General features: G+C 36.0%; 1 protein-coding gene across 1 annotated transcript; it reads right to left on the reverse strand.

The window, feature by feature from the left end:
* Positions 1–4697: 4697 nt before the first annotated feature.
* On the reverse strand, positions 4698–10996 carry LOC137712858 (protein MICRORCHIDIA 7-like). The gene is made up of 20 exons (XM_068452032.1): positions 10544–10996; positions 10188–10262; positions 10069–10103; positions 9901–9979; positions 9671–9763; positions 9506–9590; positions 8887–8962; positions 8020–8148; positions 7831–7929; positions 7608–7709; positions 7087–7248; positions 6908–7003; positions 6709–6760; positions 6514–6625; positions 6335–6396; positions 5792–6180; positions 5637–5707; positions 5429–5519; positions 5185–5307; positions 4698–5101 (listed from the first exon to the last, which is right to left on the reverse strand). The coding sequence occupies exons 1-20, from the start codon at positions 10947–10949 to the stop codon at positions 5015–5017; spliced, it is 2424 nt and encodes an 807-aa protein (XP_068308133.1). The 5' UTR covers positions 10950–10996; the 3' UTR covers positions 4698–5014.
* Positions 10997–20769: the final 9773 nt, after the last annotated feature.

The following is a 20769-nucleotide window of genomic DNA, read 5'->3' on the forward strand; positions in this document are numbered from 1 at the left end:
TGTGCTAGGTAGAGATGAGAATATACATATAAGGCTTACATGATCCTCACCTCTAGGCGATGTGTGATGTTACAATTAATGCAAATGATATGTCGCCATAGTCACTTAATATGACTTGTACGGCTGAATCTATAGCTCATCCATCTAGCCGGAGTCACCTAATATGACCTGTACGGCTCAACCAATAGCTCAACAAGTATGCCTGCACACGAGTCGGAACCACCTAAAGTGGTCTGTACGATAGGAATGGGTGTAAATAAATACGCTCAAGTGCTACGATCACGTGAAGACTGTGTGAATGATCGCGGGTCACCTACGAGTTGGAACCACCTATAGTGGTCTATACGATAGGACTGAGCACCTAACTTGGATCCAAGGTGAGCGTATGATGCGGGAGGTGAACATCATGTGAAGAACTGTGCCCTGACCATGAGCGGGAGCACTAACACCGGGGTGCAGGTTATGAGCTATAGATACATCTCGGCATAATCATGCAACTCACAACCACAATCTATAAACTCACCTGGAACTTACCTGAGCGTCCGCAGCATTAAACATAAATATCTGCAACTACTAAATGCATATTCTAAATATAAAACATTTGGCATGGCATATATGTGGATTTTGCTATTCCGAGCATGGTTTTGATATATGTATGTATTATATTTTCTGGGAAATTATACATGTTTTACAGCGAGGGGTTATTACCTTTGATAAGTGAAATGGTTTTGAAAAGCTCTGTTTTTGCCCACTCACACTTTCTGTTTTGCGCCCCTCTGGGTTTTAGGTAGGAGTGCTTGTTGGTGACTTACGAGGAATTGACGGCGGTTCTGACAGATTATCACTAACGTAGGATCACCTATGATATTGTATAATTAGTACTTGTCCTGCTAGACTGCACTTTAACTGCTTATGCTCTGATTATTGTGTAACCACACTTAAATATCGGGATTGTACTTTTAATTGCTTAGTGTAAATTAGTTAGCTTGGTTCTTAGTTATTCACATTTCTTTATATCATTATCATTTCCGCACTGCACACATGACTACGTCACCCTCACGTGACGGCCAGCACGCCTTGATTTTGGTCGAGGTGTGTCATACCTTGTCTAATAACACATTGATATGTGCAAATTTTTCTCCATATGACAATGTTTTATTGAATCAAGATGTCATGTATTGGTAAACTCGTTCCAATAAATTATTCTCTTTTTCATTGGGGTTAGAGAGTGGCCCAGATGGTGTGAGCGAGGGTGAGTGGTGATGGATGAATAAACGAGCTTTATTTTATATTTTCCCTACACACTATATTTACTAGTCGAAAATGGTGGATTGCTTGATCAATAGGCTTTTCTATTTAGTCTCCGCGTCTTCAAACTTTCTTCTTCTCCTTAATGTAATAAATGTTTTCTTTAAAAATGGATTTCGTGATCAATGTGATTACGTTGTCACATAATCAAAGATTGTTTTACTAAATCTGAGTATTTAGTACCTATAATTCTGTTAGCTTAGAAATTAGGGCATCATCACAAAACCAAATTAGTCTGAGTTAATTATCGTCGATGAGTCGGTGGAGTAGTTAAAACCTTTCTTCTAATGAATACAATTATGAAAAGAGTAATGCTAGATAAACCAAACTTTTAAACTATATTTGCAAATCAAATGATGTGTTGTCAATAGAAAATAAGTATGTTAATCAACATTTAACTGAAAATAAGCACGTAACCACCACGGGGTGGCCCGGTGGTTGGGGATGAATTTCAGGCCCGTATTCCACACGGCACGTCTTGGGTTCGATTCCTGGCGCTGGTGAATTGCACGATGGTGGGTAAAGAGATGCTGAAATGCCTTTGTGAGTCTTCTCGGCCCCTATAAGGCTGGACTGTCATGGCGAAGCCCCCAAACTCTAAACCACATAAGCCTCCACACGATGGTGGCCAGAAAGACGTTGAAATGCCTTTGTGGGTCATCTCGGCCCATGGAAGGCTGGACTGTTGTGGCGAAGTCCAAAATCCCTAAACCTCATATGCCTCCACTGCTTCTGCTGCGCCTTGGGCCTACCTGAAGCCATGAGTTTGGGTTGCAGCTCCTTGCATCTAAACCCTTAATTTTATTTATTTTAAGTTTTATTATTCTTAAATTTTCGTTTTTCCCATATCTAACACCAAACTATCATTTTCATGTTCTACAAAATGTATTTTTAGTGAAAATTTTCTTATAATCCATGTAAAAATAAAATAAAAAATAAGGATATAAATCTAAATCTAAAGGTATTTAAATCTATATAGAGTAACGTAGGAAGAAAAAAATTCAATACAAAAATTTTCACCAATCCTCCTTGAAGGACGTTGCTTGAAAACTAGCTACTGCACTCAAGAAAAGTTGCTAGCTTCATACCGATCCCCCTTTTCATTTTTTTTTGGGGTTAAATTTTCTTTTATTTCTCTAACCATAACAACAATCTATCATATTCATGTTCTTCAAAATATATATTTCCATGCAAAATCCATTATAATTCATATTTAAACACTTGAAATCAGCGATTTAAAACCTAAATTTAAATATATTTTTCTATTTTTCAACTTTAAAAATCAATAGAAAAAATAGCTTCGTGACCTTATAAATGGTAGGATCGCATCTAAAGATTTTGCAATATTTTCCTTAACTCCGACATAAAATATTTCCTAAAGCTAAAAATTTCAATTTTTTTACAAAAATTGTGAGTTATATAACCCACAAAATTTCAATCGATTTTGAGTCCTTTTACAACATTCGTTATAAATCAAGGTTAGAGTCATTCTAATTGCAGCACATGTTTTCAAAAACTAATTTAGGACATCTCAAGATTTCGGACGCATTCAAATCTCCTTTTTGGGGGGTGGGCGGGGGGGGGGGGGGGGGGTGGGGCACTATTAGTTTTCATTATTTTTTTCTATTTTTCAACTTTAAAAATCAATGAAAAATAGTTTCATGACCTAATAAAGGATAAAATCACATCCAAAGGTGTTGCACTAGTTTTATTAATTCCCACACAAAATATTTCCTAAAATTAAGAATTTCAATTTTTTTTACAAAAACTGAGTTATAACCCACGTTTTCAATCGATTTTGAAAACTTTTAAAAGTTTTCATTATAAGCAAAAAATTTGAGTCATTCTAATCGCATCACATATTTACTAAAATAATTCAGGACATTCCAAAATTTTCGACCCCTACAAATCTCTTTAGGGGCCTCGCTATTAGTTTATATCATTTTTCTATTTTTTTCAACTTTAAAAATTAATAAAAAAAATAGTTATGAGACCTAATAAACAGTATGATCACATCCTAAGGTCTTGCACCATATTTGTTGACTCATACACAATATGTTTCCTTAAACTAAAAGTTTCAATTTTTTTTTTCACAACAACTGTGAGTTACCCACGTTTTGCAATGAATTTTGAGGATTTTTACAAGATTCAATATAACCCAAATCTTGAGTCATTCTAGTTGCACCACACGTTTAATAAAATTAACTAATGACATTCCCAAGATTTTTGACATCTGCAAATCTATTTGGAGGGCCTCACTGCTAGTTTATATTATTTTTTCTATTTCTCAACTTCAAAAATCAATAAAAAATAATTTCGGGACCTACTAAACCTTGAGGATCCTAGGGATCTGTAAATCGTGTATAACATCCCACATTGACCAATGGAGAGGGGTTGATGTGCCTTATATATACATGCCCACCTCCATATAGCACAAGGCCTTTTGGGAGCTCACTGACTTCGGGTTCCATCGGAACTCTGAAGTTAAGCAAGTTTAGGCGGGAGCATTCCCAGGATGAGTGACCCATTGGGAAGTTCTAGTGTAAGTTCCCAGAAACAAAACCGTGAGGGTGTGGCCAGGGCCCAAAACGGACAATATCGTGCTTCGTCAGAGCTGAGACTGGGATGTGACATAATGATATCAAAGCCACTCTACTGTGTGGTGCGAGTGTGCCGAGGAGGACGTCGGATCCCTAAGGGGGGTGGATTATAACATCCCACATCGACCAACGGAGAGGGGGTGATGTGCCTTATATGTATATGCCCACCTCCATATAGCACGAGGCTTTTTGGGAGTTCACTGGTTTTGGGTTCCATTGGAACTCTGAAGTTAAGTGAGTTCGGCCGAGAGCATTCCCAGAATGGGTGACCCACTGGGAAGTTCTCGTGTGAGTTTCTAGAAACAAAACCGTGAGGACATGGCTAGGGTCCAAAGAGGACAATATTGTGCTACGATAGAGTTAGGACTGAGATGTGACATCGTATCTATTCATCGTACATTATACGATCAGTTTTTGTTACGTACTGTTTGTATTTAATTTTAAATAAAAATATTTAAAATAATTTCTGACCACATAAAGAGATGATTCACAAATCCCAGAGATCCTCACAAAGAAAATCCGGATTCCTAATAATCGTTAGGACCTAATAAAAAATTGTTCAGTCTACCAAACTTTACACACAGCAATTAACAATGGGATTGAAGCGACGGGTGAACTCAGTTGAAATCCTACATCACGAAAAGACTAACATAACTTACGGTGAAGAGTAGGCATGGTTCGGTTCGCTTCGCTTATTTCAAAACCAAAACTAACTGAATAATATAACCGATTCAGTTCAAATTTGGTTCAGTCCGATCGCTTTTGTTTGGTTTGGAGAGGGAGAGAGAGAGAGAGAGTAAAATACTTCGTTATTCAAGGAACTTGACCTAATCAGAGGATGCAAAGACCCATGTAACAGTGGAATAGCTAGAACAACTTTGAAACCCAGCACACACTGAAGCTCATACTTCATATCATCACTCTGTTTTCTCTCCTTTTCACATTACATCAATTTACATCGCATAACTAGCGAGAAAGGCGGCGGGCGAGTCCCCCAACCATCCGATGAATGACTCCTGATCTACGTTAGACTACTTCTGAAATTCAGGTCAGCTACATTCCGCCAACTCCTAAAGATCACTACTGAATACAATGGCAAGAGTGCGCTATCTATTGGATTTGAGGTTCCCGGACTTCGTTGCTTCCAGTTTCCTTACCTTGTCAAGCAATAACTGAATGGTACTGGATGCATCCTGCAAAAACAAGCAAAATAAGGGGGAAGTGGATCTTAAAAGGGAAAAGGTAGGAACGAAATATAATTCGAAATTGCGCTGACCTCCAGCTTCTTTCTCAAAGTGGCCTCTTCATTGTCTCGTCGCTCCCTTTCCTCGGAGAATATGCCAATTAGAGTGTCTTGTTCTTTGTTCATTTCCTCAATTTTTTCTTGTGCCGTTTGGAGCTGGTGATCACAAGACCAGGCAGTAAAATCTTATTAAATATTCCAAGAGTACAATCACTTACTCAGATCTACTTCCCACTTTTCCAACCAGCTCGGCGAGAATTAGATATTAGGCATATACCTGGGTTTCAAGTGATTTGGACCTATCCTTTTCACGCTGCAATTCCTGCTCCAAATCAGCAGAAGCTCCTCTGTCCTTTTCCGCCTCCAACCTGTATAGAACAAAAGAGTTGAGGATGACTGGCATGCAGCATGGTGATAAAGTACTGAAGCAAACATTAAGTCGCATACAAATATTTCTATAGTGGTGAAAAGGACAGAATACGTACCTTCCTTTCAATTCACGATTTTCTTTTCTCAATTGCTCCAAAACGCCTAAATCACCATTGACATCATTCCCCTGGTAATTGAACAAAACCCTAACTTTAGAAATATAATTACTCTCTAATGCAAAAAAGTGACTAGAAGCAAAGTTAGAAGTAACCCTTGACTTGGAACTTCGGGTGGGTAAACTGGTTCCTGCATGCGGTGAATAATCTTGCTGAGTACCGTCCATACGTGAAGATAACCGAGTCACTGGGCCACCTTTTCCAGAGTCTTTCTTAGCAGAAAATGCCTTACTACTACTGCCATTCACTTGTTTATCAGTAACATTGACTGCCGAAGGTGATGATGGTTCAGAAGAACTTGACGATCCTTCCCCTGATTTTGAGGGGGAATGCACTCTATTTGTGGCTTTATCAGACATATGTACATTCACATGCCCATGATAAGTAGGAATATCTTTTGAAGTTCTGGAATGGAGCTTGCTGGAACCTTTAACTGGTTTCTTGCTGCCTGATGTTTTACCATTTGTTTCATAGGGAGAACCCTCTACAAATCAAAAGATGAATATTTATGAGTTTATAAGGTTGACAAGGGTTTTCAATCACTACATAAGTCATGTAAATAACTGTACCGCCCACAGCAAAAGAAGCATAAATTCTTGTTCCTGGTAACCCAAAAGAATGTACGGTACACAACATACCTTTATCTGCTGATGCATTCTTATTACGTGGAGCATAGCCGATTCTATGACAATTGTTTCTCCTGCATATGCAGTGGCGAATGCCCATTTGTGAGTATCAAAGATTAAAAAAAACAAAGCAACTCACAAAAGTCTGAACGCATTGTAAGCAATTAGCCCAAAGAACACAAACCACGAACCAGTAAGTCTTTTGCATAGCTATTAATTTTCCCTCGAGTCTTTGAAGAACTGTTGTACGCTCAAACCCCTGCTTATCATGAGCTGGTTCAACAAAATTAGCTTCTAAAAGACCTACAAGAACAAAATGCCTCAGAAACAAACTCACTTTCAGCTAATTTGTTAAAGTCAAGGAAAGTTGAATGCAGAAACAAAACCTATAACACCACGGCCGTCACTTCCCGCAGCATTCCAAAGCCTCCAAAATGGCTGGAGATAAATAAGAATTTCTTTAAGATTTATCAACTTGTGCTTAATGACCAATGAAAATTCATTGCTCAAACAACATATTCAAGAGAGAACATCTTATAAAAAAGGAAACAAACTCAAGAAATGCATAGGTTAAAACTTAAATACCTTAATCAGTCGATTCTTGTGATATACATTAAACCCTTGAACATCAATATGATGTTTTGCATCCTTCACAAAACCAATGGTGACAACAGCAACCATCTGATGACAAGAGTTGCAAGTCATTAGAAAGACAACAAAATTACGCAAAATTATTAAAGTAAAAGTTCATCATGAGGTGTTACATTTAATTCCTTTGGAACCCCATCAAGACCAGGCTGTGGCCGATATGTGACTTGCTGAGACAACATCATATCATTGACTATGTTGTGGTGCTCAACATCCTTCCCACGAAGAATAATTCGGAAGTTATGAGGAAGCCGCAAATAGAGAATTGATACATAGCTCTGGAGTCAAAATGAAGAAACGTATTAATAATAATAATAATTAAAAAAAAAAGATGAACAGAAAGACTTATTCTGTCTTCAAGTTGAACCAGGAACTATGATACAATATCATCTTCATCTATCACTTCAATTCATTTCATATACTAATCTCTCCTAGTTCTTTATCATTTTACCACATGCATTAAAACCAATGTATTTTACTCCGACTACTGCCAACTAGTGGAAATATCCAAATTAAGCAATGCACAGAAAGATAGTGACTAGAAGGAGATCAAATACATGAATTCCTCTCAGACACATCCCAAGCAAGACTACTGGAAAACTGATAAAAGAGCAAATAAAATGAAATTTAGTTTTACCCTCAATGAGTGCTGGTAGGTCAAGAAAAAACGAGAATTGGGGTAGTCCTTTGCCATTCGTATACTCTTCTCGTCTCGATTAACACCTCTAATTTGAATATCCTGAAAAATCAGGCACCATATCTAATTCTGCTAGAATCACAAAGCCACTGAACAACATCCAAAAAAAAAAAAAAAAAAAAACAAAACAAAAACAAAATTAATATCTCGGCAATCAACATACATGTGGATCAGCTTCAAAATCAAGCTCCAGCTGTCCTTCATCATCCTCCCAAAGGTTGTAGATGATTATTCGGGTTCCATGGTTTTTCATCATATAGAACTAAACAATAAATAAAAATAACAAAATTAATAACAAAACATGTATTAAATTTACCAATTTGGTAAAAGCCCTAAAACAGTAATGAATTACCTGATGATGCAGGTCTTCTTCGTCAAAAAATGGTGCCCATTGAACTATTGTTTCCAAATTCTTATCCCAATCACTTGAAGAGGATCTTAACATCTTGTTCCAAGTCCCTTGTCCTCTCTCATAATCAAGCTTTTCATTCATGCACACAACAAAACAAATCCTTTTAGTCACAGGTCCTAAGCTAACTCAGTAACAACAAGAAACTCATTAGCTATATAGCACAATACAGAAATAATGAACTAAATGCAACCAAATGTACAATAAACTGTGGTTGCTCCACAGCTAAAGGACCAACTTGTGACTTGGGTTTTAATTCTTTTTTGAGGGATTTGGATAAGTATACTGAAAAAGAATACAAGTATACAAGTGGTGCTTCTTTTCGGAAAAGCATACATGTAATAGAAAAAACAATGGCATAGTAAAATCCAACATTAACTAGAAAAAGAAGTTATTCATAAAAAAAAAGGGTGTCCTCGAACCTCCACCCCTAAATCCAAATAATCCACCCTGTCAATATCCCACTCCTCTCTTCTCTCCAAACACGCCAAATAAAAACATAGTGAATCAAATAAGAATACAAACAAACAAAAATCTCAGCTAAGGTACTCAACACAACACCTTTTATTGCAAATTTCTCTTCCTAAGACAGTTAAAACTGATTTCACGAAAGTGATGTAAACCATCTAGGCCGACACCGAATGCTTACCCTCTTTTATTCTAGCATAATTTTTTTAGTTCCAATACACATTAAGGGCCAACCTACCTCACCGATGTGACAACTATCTATAGTCACATTGAATAAACAATAAGACTTCAAGTGAATACGTATAAGGTCCATTAGGTAGAGAGACAATTTAAATGCCATACCATGGGAACTACAATATCTTCCTTTCCCGTGCTTGTCAAAAATGTGTAAGACAGCAATCCAATGCTCTGTGTAGCACTAAAAGAAATGTGAATGTCTCAATTAGTTTAAAGAACAGAAAAAATAAATCTCAGAAGAAAAAAAAATATTTTTTTCGTTTCATAATAGATAATGAGAAAAGGCAATGGGGTACACCAATAGAAGTGGTGAAATATGACCAAACACACACACACACACACACATATTGGTGAGAGTACTCATTTAACTGATACTACTTAAATCATGAACAAAAGCATGGAATATAATTCAACTATCCAAATTCGAGCAACAAGTGATATACAATTGCTTAATAGTTCTAGATAATTAGTTGCTCTCATTTATAAAGTCACTCTTTATGAAAAAAAGTGCATGTAAGTTTGTATGAATTCTCCATGCCAAAGTGGATACGAGATATGAAAATAGAAATTCCTGCACGCAATGATGGTTTCTGAACCTCAGAAGTAACACACAACTCTAAACTCTAGCGTTGTTTCCATGAGCCGAAGAAAATAACCATTACCAACATAACATGAAATGCACTGTAAAAGAAACAACAATAAACAATTATGATCAGAAAGACACCTTTTTCCATCTTTTCCACTAGAACGAGAGAACACAATTACATCTGCTCCAAGCCTCATGGTACTTGTCTTAAAGCCATTTCCATCTGTGTAAAAAAGCAACTAAAATGATTCTTTGGAGATTATAGAAGACCAAAAACACTATAGCTAAATACTGGTGTCATACATTGTCCAATAGTGTTTGCAAGTTTGCTTTTCGCAGAATACCCCAATGACATGCAATGTCGCATCTTATCTGGATCCATCCCACCACCATTATCTGCAATGTACGTCAAATGAAGTGCCAAACAATAAAAAATATGACAATTTGAGAACAAAAGTAAAGCTCTAAGCGTTCTTCAAACGACATCCTACAATGAGGTAAAGTTACTGGAGAACTAAGAAAGTTAAAAATACCTTCAATTAGCAACATTCTGCTTCTGTCTTTCTTATTTTCTAGCATATCTACATTAACATATGTAGCACCACTGCACACCTGCCATTAAAGTGAAGAAAGAACTCCAATCAGAGAGTAAACAGAAAACAAATGTAGAATCATAATGAAAATGAAGAATGAAAAACTACCTCGTCCAATGCATTGTCCAAGAGCTCCGCGAAAGCTGCAAAACATCACAAGGTCCTGGTCAAGCATTAAGCACAGAAACACAAAATCAAGCACTACACAGAACATCAATCAAATATACCTCCAAGAGCCCACTTATGGCTCGTAGCATTCGAATGCAGAAACTTAGGGTGAACCCGGACATGGTCTATCCCACCTGCATATTCAAAAGTAAATTTGTTAAACATCATTGGCAGTCCTGTCTGATCATGTTAGACCCTCGAAATTAGGCAACAGACCCCATTTCTGAACAGAATCCACTCTTGCATGTAAAGAGTGAAACTTTCCAATAAGTGAAGCAGTACACTTCTACCATAGTGCCTCCATAACTTGAAAAGATCAAAAACTTTCTCGGAAACCAAACAGATCTTAGTAAAAACAAACGCAAAGAATACAATGTAGCAGATTTTGAAGAGCAACGAGAGAGTTTAAGATTACCGGCAGAAGAATCCCAATTGGCACAAGGTGCTCCTTCATAATCCCCAGCCTTCCAAAACTGCTTACAGTTCGACCGACTGACAACCCTGCCCTCTTCCCTCCGCGCAACCGCCGCCTCCGGCCCGGGAGGCAGCCGCTCCACTTCCTCCGGCGGCAGAGGGCTCAAAAACCCAACCGGAAATCCAACTCCCATCCCGTCCAACTTCCTCTTCTTCGCCAAACCACCCGAAGCGCCGCCGCCTCCATCCGCCGAATCGTCGGAGTCGGAGTCGCTGCTGCTGCTGCTGTCGCTACTCGTGCTCAGGCAAATTACCGAATCTGGGGGCAACTTACAACCGACGCCGGTTCGCTTCGGCGTTGGAATAAACGAAGCTTCGAGAAGCTCTTGCTTCACCCTCGCGTCCATAGCTTTGAAAACGAGAGATTCAAAAGGCCGAGACTACTTATTTTATTAAGTTCCGCTTTCTTTTTCTGGTTTAAACCGTGACAAAGATGAAGACGATCAAACCGCCGGGGGCCCACTCCACGCAAATCCAACTGCAAATTTCAATAATGATAGGCGGTGTTACACGCTACTTTCTTCCTTTAGTTTTTTACAATTTATTTTATCCGACGGTCACAGTCGAAACTGAATGATACGTAAAAGATAAAAATAAATGTGTGAATAAATTTTAGTTTTTTTAACTTAATTAAGGGCCCGTTGGTATTTTACTTTAGATTTTTTTTTAAAGGGTTTCACTCTAAAGTTAAGTAATAAAAAAATATTTAGTTAAAAATAAAAAATAAAAATATTTTAAAGTAATGGCCTTTTAAAAACAGGAAGAGATCCCCTTCGGATCTCTCTTACCAAAACTTACCAATCAATTAATTCGGACTTTTAAAATTTGATCTAACGGTTACAAACAAGATGCCTCTTTAAAAGTTATAATAATTTTAACTGTTGGATCAAATTTCAAAGATCTAAATTAATTGATGATGAACTTTGGTAGGAGAGATCTGGAAGGGATCTCTTCCCTTTAAAAACAACATATAGGTTACTACAACCACAACCGCACCGCTGCCTATCTCAAAGATCAAGTATTTTGAAAAAATTATTGTCACCATCTCTTGACTATTGAAAACTCGAGTTGACAAAACTTTTTGACCATGTAAGAAGGGGTTTAAAAAGAGGGAAAAAAAAAAAAAAACATTTGTTAAGTTGTTGGGCTTTTTTCTTTCTGTTTTGCGGTGATTTGACCTCCTTTAGAGCAGTACTACTTCTACCATCGTTGTAACTTTTGTACCCTAACCACCATTCTCCACTATTGGCACCACCACCATACCTTTGGTATTGTTGATGTCATCACCATCACCATCACCAGTGTCTCCTCCCCCCCCCCCCCCCCCCAAAAAAAAAATTGCTAATTCCATCATCTTCACTACTACTAGTGTCGGCATCACCTACAATTACAACCATCAGTCTTACACCATTGTCGCCAACACTACCACCATCATTGCTTCTGTCACAGCCAGCAACATTGCAATCGTCACCACTCCCAATGCCACCACTTCTACCTCTACACCACAACTACCATACCTTTACCATTGTCATTGCCATCACCGCCACTACCATCACTGCCACTACTCACCATTGTCATTGCCAACACCCCCACTACTATGACCATTTTTTTGTAATTACATACAATTATATCATTTTTGCACTAATTTACTACACTACACTGATTTTCATACTTACAACACTTTTGTAAATACAGTTTATCAAATGCTCAATTAATTTATTTTACAACTGATTATTCTTAAAGCACAATAAAAGCTTTTTTTTTTTTTTTTTTTTTTTTATAAAGCATATCAATCCTAAGTCGCTCCTAAGACATAAACTTGCATAAGTGTTGGGTTTACATATGCCCGTCTTATTTTGTCACTCTTTTTATTAGTGTAAAATGTTCATGATGAATCCTAAGGTTTAAATTAATTTTTCAAATTGGTCTTTATGTTTCAGTTTTTCAACGTTGCACTCTAAGGTTTTGTAATTGTATCAGTTTGCATGTGTGAAGCTTAAAATAATCCTAAAAATTCTAGAGGCGGTCCGTGAACTTTTGCCCAAGAAAGACAAGATTGCCCTCATTAAATGGGCAAGCTCCTCAGATATTCCCATGCGCAGCTCACACCCCTGAAGGTCATCAACAGCTGAATACGACTACCTACAACTCACCTGTCCTTGGCAAGGAAAAGTCAAAGCATTAAAGATAAGGATTAATTACCCAAATCCTATCTTTAATACATTCTCAATTGAAGATTGACTCCATTCAAGTAAGTAATCCCAATTTAAATCAATTAGGGATAATTAATCCATTATCTCAAGATATTATTTCCTATTTAATATCTTGAGAATATTTCTCCATAAACCTTGGCCAATAGGATGCCACCATGTGTAGGGTAAAACTCTAACACTATAGCCGGCCCTCTCCTCCTATATATACCTCATATTCTACCAAATTTCAGAAGCTTTTGGTACCCTAAAAAAAACCCTAAACACTTTACTCTTTTCATATAAACTAATTTAGGTATTGGAGATCTATTGGCCTACCCCCCCCTCCCCCACCTCGTGGGCACATGAGGCTTAAGTCTTTGATCAAATGTGTTGATTGTTTTGCAGGTGCATTTTCGTCAAAACTAAAGACGGCGGAAATTTGCATCAACATCACGTTTTATCTATTTGAATTTCTAATTCTCCATTAAATTTATGAGTTTTTAAACAATTTGGTACAAATGTTGCTTACATGTCAACTTAGTTACGAGTTTCACGCAAATCATGTCATCAATTTAATGAAACATGAAATAATTAATTACCCAAAAGGATAAATTGATGCAATTTTAAAACCTCAACTTGTTATGTGAAAAAGCGAAAACCTCGTAGCCCAATTTCAAAATCACCCCAAACATAATGAGAGTAAAATGTAGTTAACCCTAAATCATATGAGGTGGTTGAAGAGCCTAATAGCACTCATGTTTATTATTAGCATAATGTCTTGTAGTTTTCTTCTAAGTCCTAAGTTCAACTCATATAATAACAAGTACGATACATAATTATGACTAGTACATCACGCAACGTAGTTTAGTAAGAATCTTTGCTTTATCAACATCGTTGTTAAAAAGAAATTGAGACTGAAATTACAAGCATCTTGTATATAAAGAAATTAAGAATGAAGTTATTAGTGTTTAATGTTTACATGATAGTTAGATCAAACTTGATCTTATTCTTCATGTCAACGACTTACAAATTGTAACATATGTTGTTTTGCAACAATTCAAATATGCAAACTGTGATTAAAATAAAGGAAAACTAATGAAAAGGGTTTGAAAACTTTGAGTTTTAACGAAAATGACAAAATAAAAGGTAAAGTGAATAGTATCATGATTGACTTTTTAGTGTAAAAATGTGGTTTTTCGTTAAAATGAACAATATTGAGAGTTTTTCATTAAAGTTCCCTAAAATAAATTGATTTACATAGACCAGGGTTAATAAATATCTAAACTACCTATTAACGAAAAAATTTTGTCAACTAAAAGAGATTGTAAAAGACAATTTAGTCTTTTATCATAAAATAATGGAGGTTTTAACGAAAAGCCCGCGGTACAGTTCACTTTAACAAAAAACCACATTTTTAGACTAAAAAGTCAATCCTGCTACTATTCATTTTACCCTTTATTTTATCCTTATTGTTAAAACTCAAAGTTTTTAAGCCATTTTCATTAGTTTTCCTTAAAATAAAATCATGGGTTGTAATGTAATTTCGCACAAATCAAGTTTTGTTGTTTTTCTCTTCTTTCACCCACATGTCATCATAGCATATCTTTGAAATATTAAAAATAGGGGTGTGCTATCCACACATCTCATTTTACTTCTCATACACTCCTTGATAATTTATGTCTGTTGATCTTCTTCAATTCATCTGATCCGACAGCTGAAAATTAAAAAAGTGTGTGAGAAGTAAAATAGGGTGTGTGGATATCACACCCCTAAAAATAAAAATTTAAACTTCTTCCACGTTCTTTCTCTCAAATTTCTTTAGGGAAGTGTTATTGGCACTCCAAAAATCTCATTCTACATTCCTCACAAGTGTATTTTTCTTTCTAAATATATAAAGTTTGGAGTGTAGAATGAAAATTTTGGAGTGCCAATAATAATTCACTTTCTTTATCTTCCACTAGTATATATTTTAATTTTTTTTATATTTACACACAAAATGTGTGAACTTCATCTTGTATCTAATAAATTATGGTGAAATACTTAATAATATGATTTCTTAATTTAGTTTACTCACTCATCATGATGAAATAAAATAGAAAATGTTGTAAAATCGACGGTATGTGTGCAGTGGAATATAAAATAAATAAGACACAATATTTATGAGGTTCGGCAAGTGTGCCTATGTCCTCGGGGCAACATTAATAGTTTCTCTCATTATCTGAAATAATAGGAGTACAAAGATAACTCTCACTATTTTCTCTTCTCTCTCTAGCCCAGCTTACTAGTAATTTTTTCTGCATCCCTCTTCTTTCCTCTTCTTCCTTTCCTCCATAACTTTTCTTTCTTTCCTCTATATGTTTTTCTCTCATCTCTTTCTTCTTATTTCTCTCTTATTCCTTCCTCCATATGCTCTCATTTTATAGGCAAAAGATTACTGTAGCAACATTATTCACTTTACAAACTTTCTTCAAATAAATAGTGAAATTATTGTGTATAAATAGTGATCCATCTGATTCTTCAGATAAATAGTAAAAAAAACTATTTATGTGGGTCATCCACATATTATATTACAACAAAAAATGTTTTGTAAGCTGTGAAAAGCCACACACTAAAGTGTAGATTTGCTTTGTACTTCACTGTTTGTTTCATTTTTTTTCTCAAATGTGTGGGTCCTACATGACATCAGTTATGCAACATGGATATCTTCTCATGTGAAGTTGTTGAAAGAAATCATTTGTAAACCAAAAACACAAAAGAAAAATACATTAAAAGAAGAATTGGGAGCATTTCCAAATCCAATGTTGCTTCATATAAAATGAAGTTTGATTCCTTTTTCTTTTTTTTTACCTTAACACTTTTTTCCATAATAAGAAATAATATGAGACACATGAATTGAATTATTGAAGTGATGCTCACAAAAGTTTTTGACTTTTTCTATTGGTAAGTCTAACATGACAACTATGATAATAATTAGGTATTTTTTATGGAAAAACGTATGAAAGATATTTCTTATTAGAAGTCACCGCTCCTAAACATATCATGTTTATCGTAAAATCATTATCACGTAGTACAAAATCAATAAAGATTTTCATGTTAGTAATAATTGAACCAATTCCATTTCACACTATTCAATAAATCTTTTTCAAGGCATTATTTATTGAAATATACGTTATCCAATATGACTTTTGCAAAGCATCGTTTTTGGAACTTCACATTGTTTAATATAACTTTCTCAAGGTGACTTAGCTGATCATAATGACATAATTATCGCATCAAGTCATGAATTTGTTTTTTTTAATGATTTAGTGGTATTTCATTTCACATCATAAAATACTAATTTTTTCAAAGCATCATCATCAATGGCAGCGTAACATAACAAATAATATTGAAAGCAGGTTGCCTTTTGAGGGATGGAAAGCGTTTCAATAGGAGGCCAACTTCCCTCTTTGCTTTGCAACCTCATCACTTCAATTCAAGTGCAAACCAATTTCTTTCTTAGTCACCGGGCAGGAGGTGAAGGCCATAAGAGAAGATTGCCCCCGCCCCCCGCGGTAAGGTAGTTTACTTGCTTACTTTAAAGAGTAAGGAAGAGAGTAAAAGGGTTTTGTCATCTATCTCGACCAATTTCCTGAGGCATTGGAAATCCCATCCGGCTTAGAGAATCACTGGCTAAATCATGGGTAATAATGTAATTTTGCTTTTCTTTTCTTTTGTCACCCACATATCATCATAAAATATCTTTGATTTAAAATTTTAAAATTTTAAATTTAAACCTTTTGCACATTCTCTCTCTCTCTCTCCCTCTCTCATTCACATTTCTCTCAAACTTCTATCTCTTATATATATAAGGAATTGTTATTAGCACTCCAAAAATCTCATTCTATAATCCAAACTTTCTATATTAGGAAAGAAAAATACACTTGTGAGGAGTGTAGAATAAGATTTTTGGAGTGCCACACTTCCCTATATATATATATATATATATATATATATATATATATATTAATTCTTTTATATTTACTCACACAATGTGTGGGCTTCATCTAATATCCGATAAATTATAGTGAAAGACTTAATAATATGATTTCTTAATTTAGTTTACTCCCTCATCCCGCTAAATAAAATAGAAAATGTTTTGTAAGTTGTTGTAAAACCACATAGTAAAGCGTATATCTGCTCTGTAATTAACTATTTAGTTCGCTTTTTGTCAAAAGAGTGGGTCCTACATGAGTTATACAATATATCTTCTCATCAATGTGAATTTGTTGAAAAAAATAATTTGTAAACCAAAAACACTTGAGAAAAATACATTAAAAGAAAATTTGGGACTTGGGAGCATTTCAAATCAATGCTAGTATAAAATGAAGTTTGATTCCTTTTTCCTTTTTTATTTTTTTTTTCTCTTAACACTTTTTTTTTTCCAGGATAAGAAATAATATTATACACTTGAATTGTATTATTGAAGTAATGCTTACAAAAGACCTTGACTTTACCATTGGTAGGTTTAACATCGGTAACAATTAGGTGTTTTTTCCGTAGATAAACTTACAAAGATGTTCATTGTTAGAAGTAATCGCTCCTAAACAAATCCTTTTTTATCGTGAAATGTTACCGTGGAGTACAAACTCACTTAGGACTTTTATGTTAGTAATAATCGAACCAACTCCATTTTGCACTATTCAATAAATCTTTTCAAGGCATTATTTGTTGAAGTTCAGATTATCCAATATAGCTTTTGTAAATCCTCATTTTTCGAATTTCACATTGTTCAATATAACTTTCTCAAGGTGATTTAGTTTACTATAATGACATAATTATCGCATCAAATCATAAATTTGTTTTTTTAATGATGTAATGGTATTTTGTTTCACATCAAGAAATGACTATTTTTTTTTTCAAAGCACCATTTTCAAGAATTTCACGTTTTCGAAGAAATTAAGATAACTTTTTCAATACACTTTGAAAAATTTATCTTGGAAAACCAACGTATTTGAAAAATTAATCTTAATTAATGTGAAATTAAAAAAATAAAAAAAAAACTTTGGTTAATAAAAAAAATTGAAAAGTGTAAAATGGAATGCTTTTTTGTCACATCCCGGCCCGGGACGGATCACTTCCCGGGCCCGCTCCACCACCGTAGCACGATATTGTCCGCTTTGGGCTTACCATTCCCTCACGGTTTTGTTTTTGGGAACTCACGAGCAACTTCCCAGTGGATCACCCATCATGGGATTGCTCTAGCCCCCTTCTCGCTTAACTTCAGAGTTCCTACGGAACCCGAAGCCAATGAGCTCCCAAAAGGCCTCGTGCTAGGTAAGGATGGGAATATACATTTAAGAATCACTCCCCTGGGCGATGTGGGATGTCACAATCCACCCCCTTTAGGGGCCCGACGTCCTCGTCGGCACACCACGACCAGGGTTAGGCTCTAATACCAAATTGTCACATCCCGGCCCGGGACGGATCACTTCCCAGGCCCGCTCCACCACCGTAGCACGATATTGTCCGCTTTGGGCTTACCATTCCCTCACGGTTTTGTTTTTGGGAACTCACGAGCAACTTCCCAGTGGGTCACCCATCATGGGATTGCTCTAGCCCCCTTCTCGCTTAACTTCGGAGTTCCTACGGAACCCGAAGCCAGTGAGCTCCCAAAAGGCCTCGTGCTAGGTAAGGATGAGAATATACATTTAAGGATCACTCCCCGAGGCGATGTGGGATGTCACAATCCACCCCCCTTAGGGGCCCGACGTCCTCGTCGGCACACCACGACCAAGGTTAGGCTCTGATACCAAATTGTCACATCCCAGCCCGGGGCGGACCACTTCCCGGGCCCGCTCCACCACCGTAGCACGATATTGTCCGCTTTGGGCCCCGACCACACCCTCACGGTTTTGTTTTTTGGGAACTCACGAGCAACTTCCCTGTGGGTCACCCATCATGGGATTGCTCTAGCCCCCTTCTCGCTTAACTTCAGAGTTCCTACGGAACCTGAAGTCAGTGAGCTCCCAAAAGGCCTCGTGCTAGGTAAGGATGAGAATATACATATAAGGATCACTCCCCTAGGCGATGTGGGATGTCACATTTTTAATTTTTTTTTATATATAAAAAAATAGAAGACATCAAAGAAAGTGACCGCGATCACAACCAATTCTGATAAAATGAAAAAAAAAACAAGGTATTTTTGGCCAGAAAGGCTGTGACCTATCCCAAACATGAAAACTATTAAAATGAAACCTTATGTTAGTAATAGCACAAGAAAGACAAGATTGCCCTCATTAAATGGGTAGGCTCCTCAGATATTCCCACACACAACTCGCACCCCTGAAGGTCACTAGTAGCTGAATATGATTGCCTACCCGCTCATTTGCCTTTAGCAAGGAAAAGTCAAAACACTAAAGATAAGGATTAATTACCCAAATCCTATCTTTAATACATTCCTAATTGAAGATTGACTTCATTCAAGTAAGTAATCCCAACTTAAATCAATTAGGGATAATTACTCTATTATCTCAAGATATTTTTTCCTATTTAATATCTTGAGAATATTTCTCCGTAAACCTTGGCCAATAGGATGCCGCCATGTGTAGGGTAAAACTCTAACACTATGGCCGGCCCTCTCCTTCTATATATACATTATATTCTACCAAATTTTAGAAGCTTTTGGTACCCTAAAAAAAGCCCTAAACATTTTATTCTTTTCAAAGAAACTAACTTAGCCATCGAAGATCTATTGGCCTACCCCCCCTCCCCCAACCTTGTGGGCGCATGAGGCTTAGGTCCTTGATCAAAGGTGTTGATTGTTTTACAGGTGAATTTTCGTCAAAGCTATAGATGGCGAAAATTTCCATCGACAACACGTTTTATCTATTTGAATTTCTGATTCTCCATTAAATTTATGAGTTTTTAAACAATTCATACAAATGTTGTTTACATGTCAACTTAATTACGGGTTTCACACTCATCATGTCATCAATTTAATGAAACATGAAGTTAACCCAATTTCAAAATCACCCCAAACCTAATGAGTGTAAAATGTAGTTAACCCTAAATCATATGTGGTGGTTGAAGAGCCTAATAGCACTCATATTCGTTATTAGCATAATGTGTTGTAGTTTTCTTCTCTAAGTCCCAAGTTCAACTCATATAATAACAAGTACGATACATAATTATGACTAGTACATCACGTAGCGTAGTTTAGTAAGAATCTTTGCTTTACCAACATCGTTGTTAAAAAGAAATTGAAATTACAAGCATCTTGTATATAAAGAAATTAAGAATGAAGTTATTAGTGTTTAATGTTTAAATGATAGTTAGATCAAACTTGATCTTATTCTTCGTGTCAATGACTTATAAATTGTAACATATGTTGTTTTGCAACAATTCAAATATGCAAATTTGATTAAAATAAAAGAAAACTAATGCAAATGATTTGAAATTTTTGAGTTTTCATGAAAATGACAAAAAAAAGGGTAAAGTGAATAGTACTAGTATTGATTTTTTAGTATAAAACTATGGTTTTTCATTAAAGTAAACAATACTAGAAGCTTTTCGTTAAAGTTTCCTAAAATAAATTGATTTACATAAACCAGGGTTAATAAATAGGCTTATTATATTAACACCCCACAAATTGTTGAATAAACCCCACATACTTAATACACCCCACATTTGCTATTGTCTTAATACACCCCTACATACTTTTCCATAATACCCTCACACTCCACATTCTTAATATACACCTTACATTTTGTACATATACCCTACATTTTTTATACACACCACATTTATCAAATCTTATAACACTCATTTTTAACTTTTAGGGACTGAATCTAACCATTTGAACTTTTAATTTGCCGAAAGATTTCAAATCATTTGAAAGTGGCAAGGCCTAGAGTTGTGGGGCAACGTATGCAGGGCGTCCCTGTACTAAATTTTGACTAATTACAGCATCACCATTTGGTGATGTTCTTGACTGGAG

Source organism: Pyrus communis, chromosome 13, assembly GCF_963583255.1.
Source record: "Pyrus communis chromosome 13, drPyrComm1.1, whole genome shotgun sequence".
Taxonomy (NCBI): Eukaryota; Viridiplantae; Streptophyta; class Magnoliopsida; order Rosales; family Rosaceae; genus Pyrus; species Pyrus communis.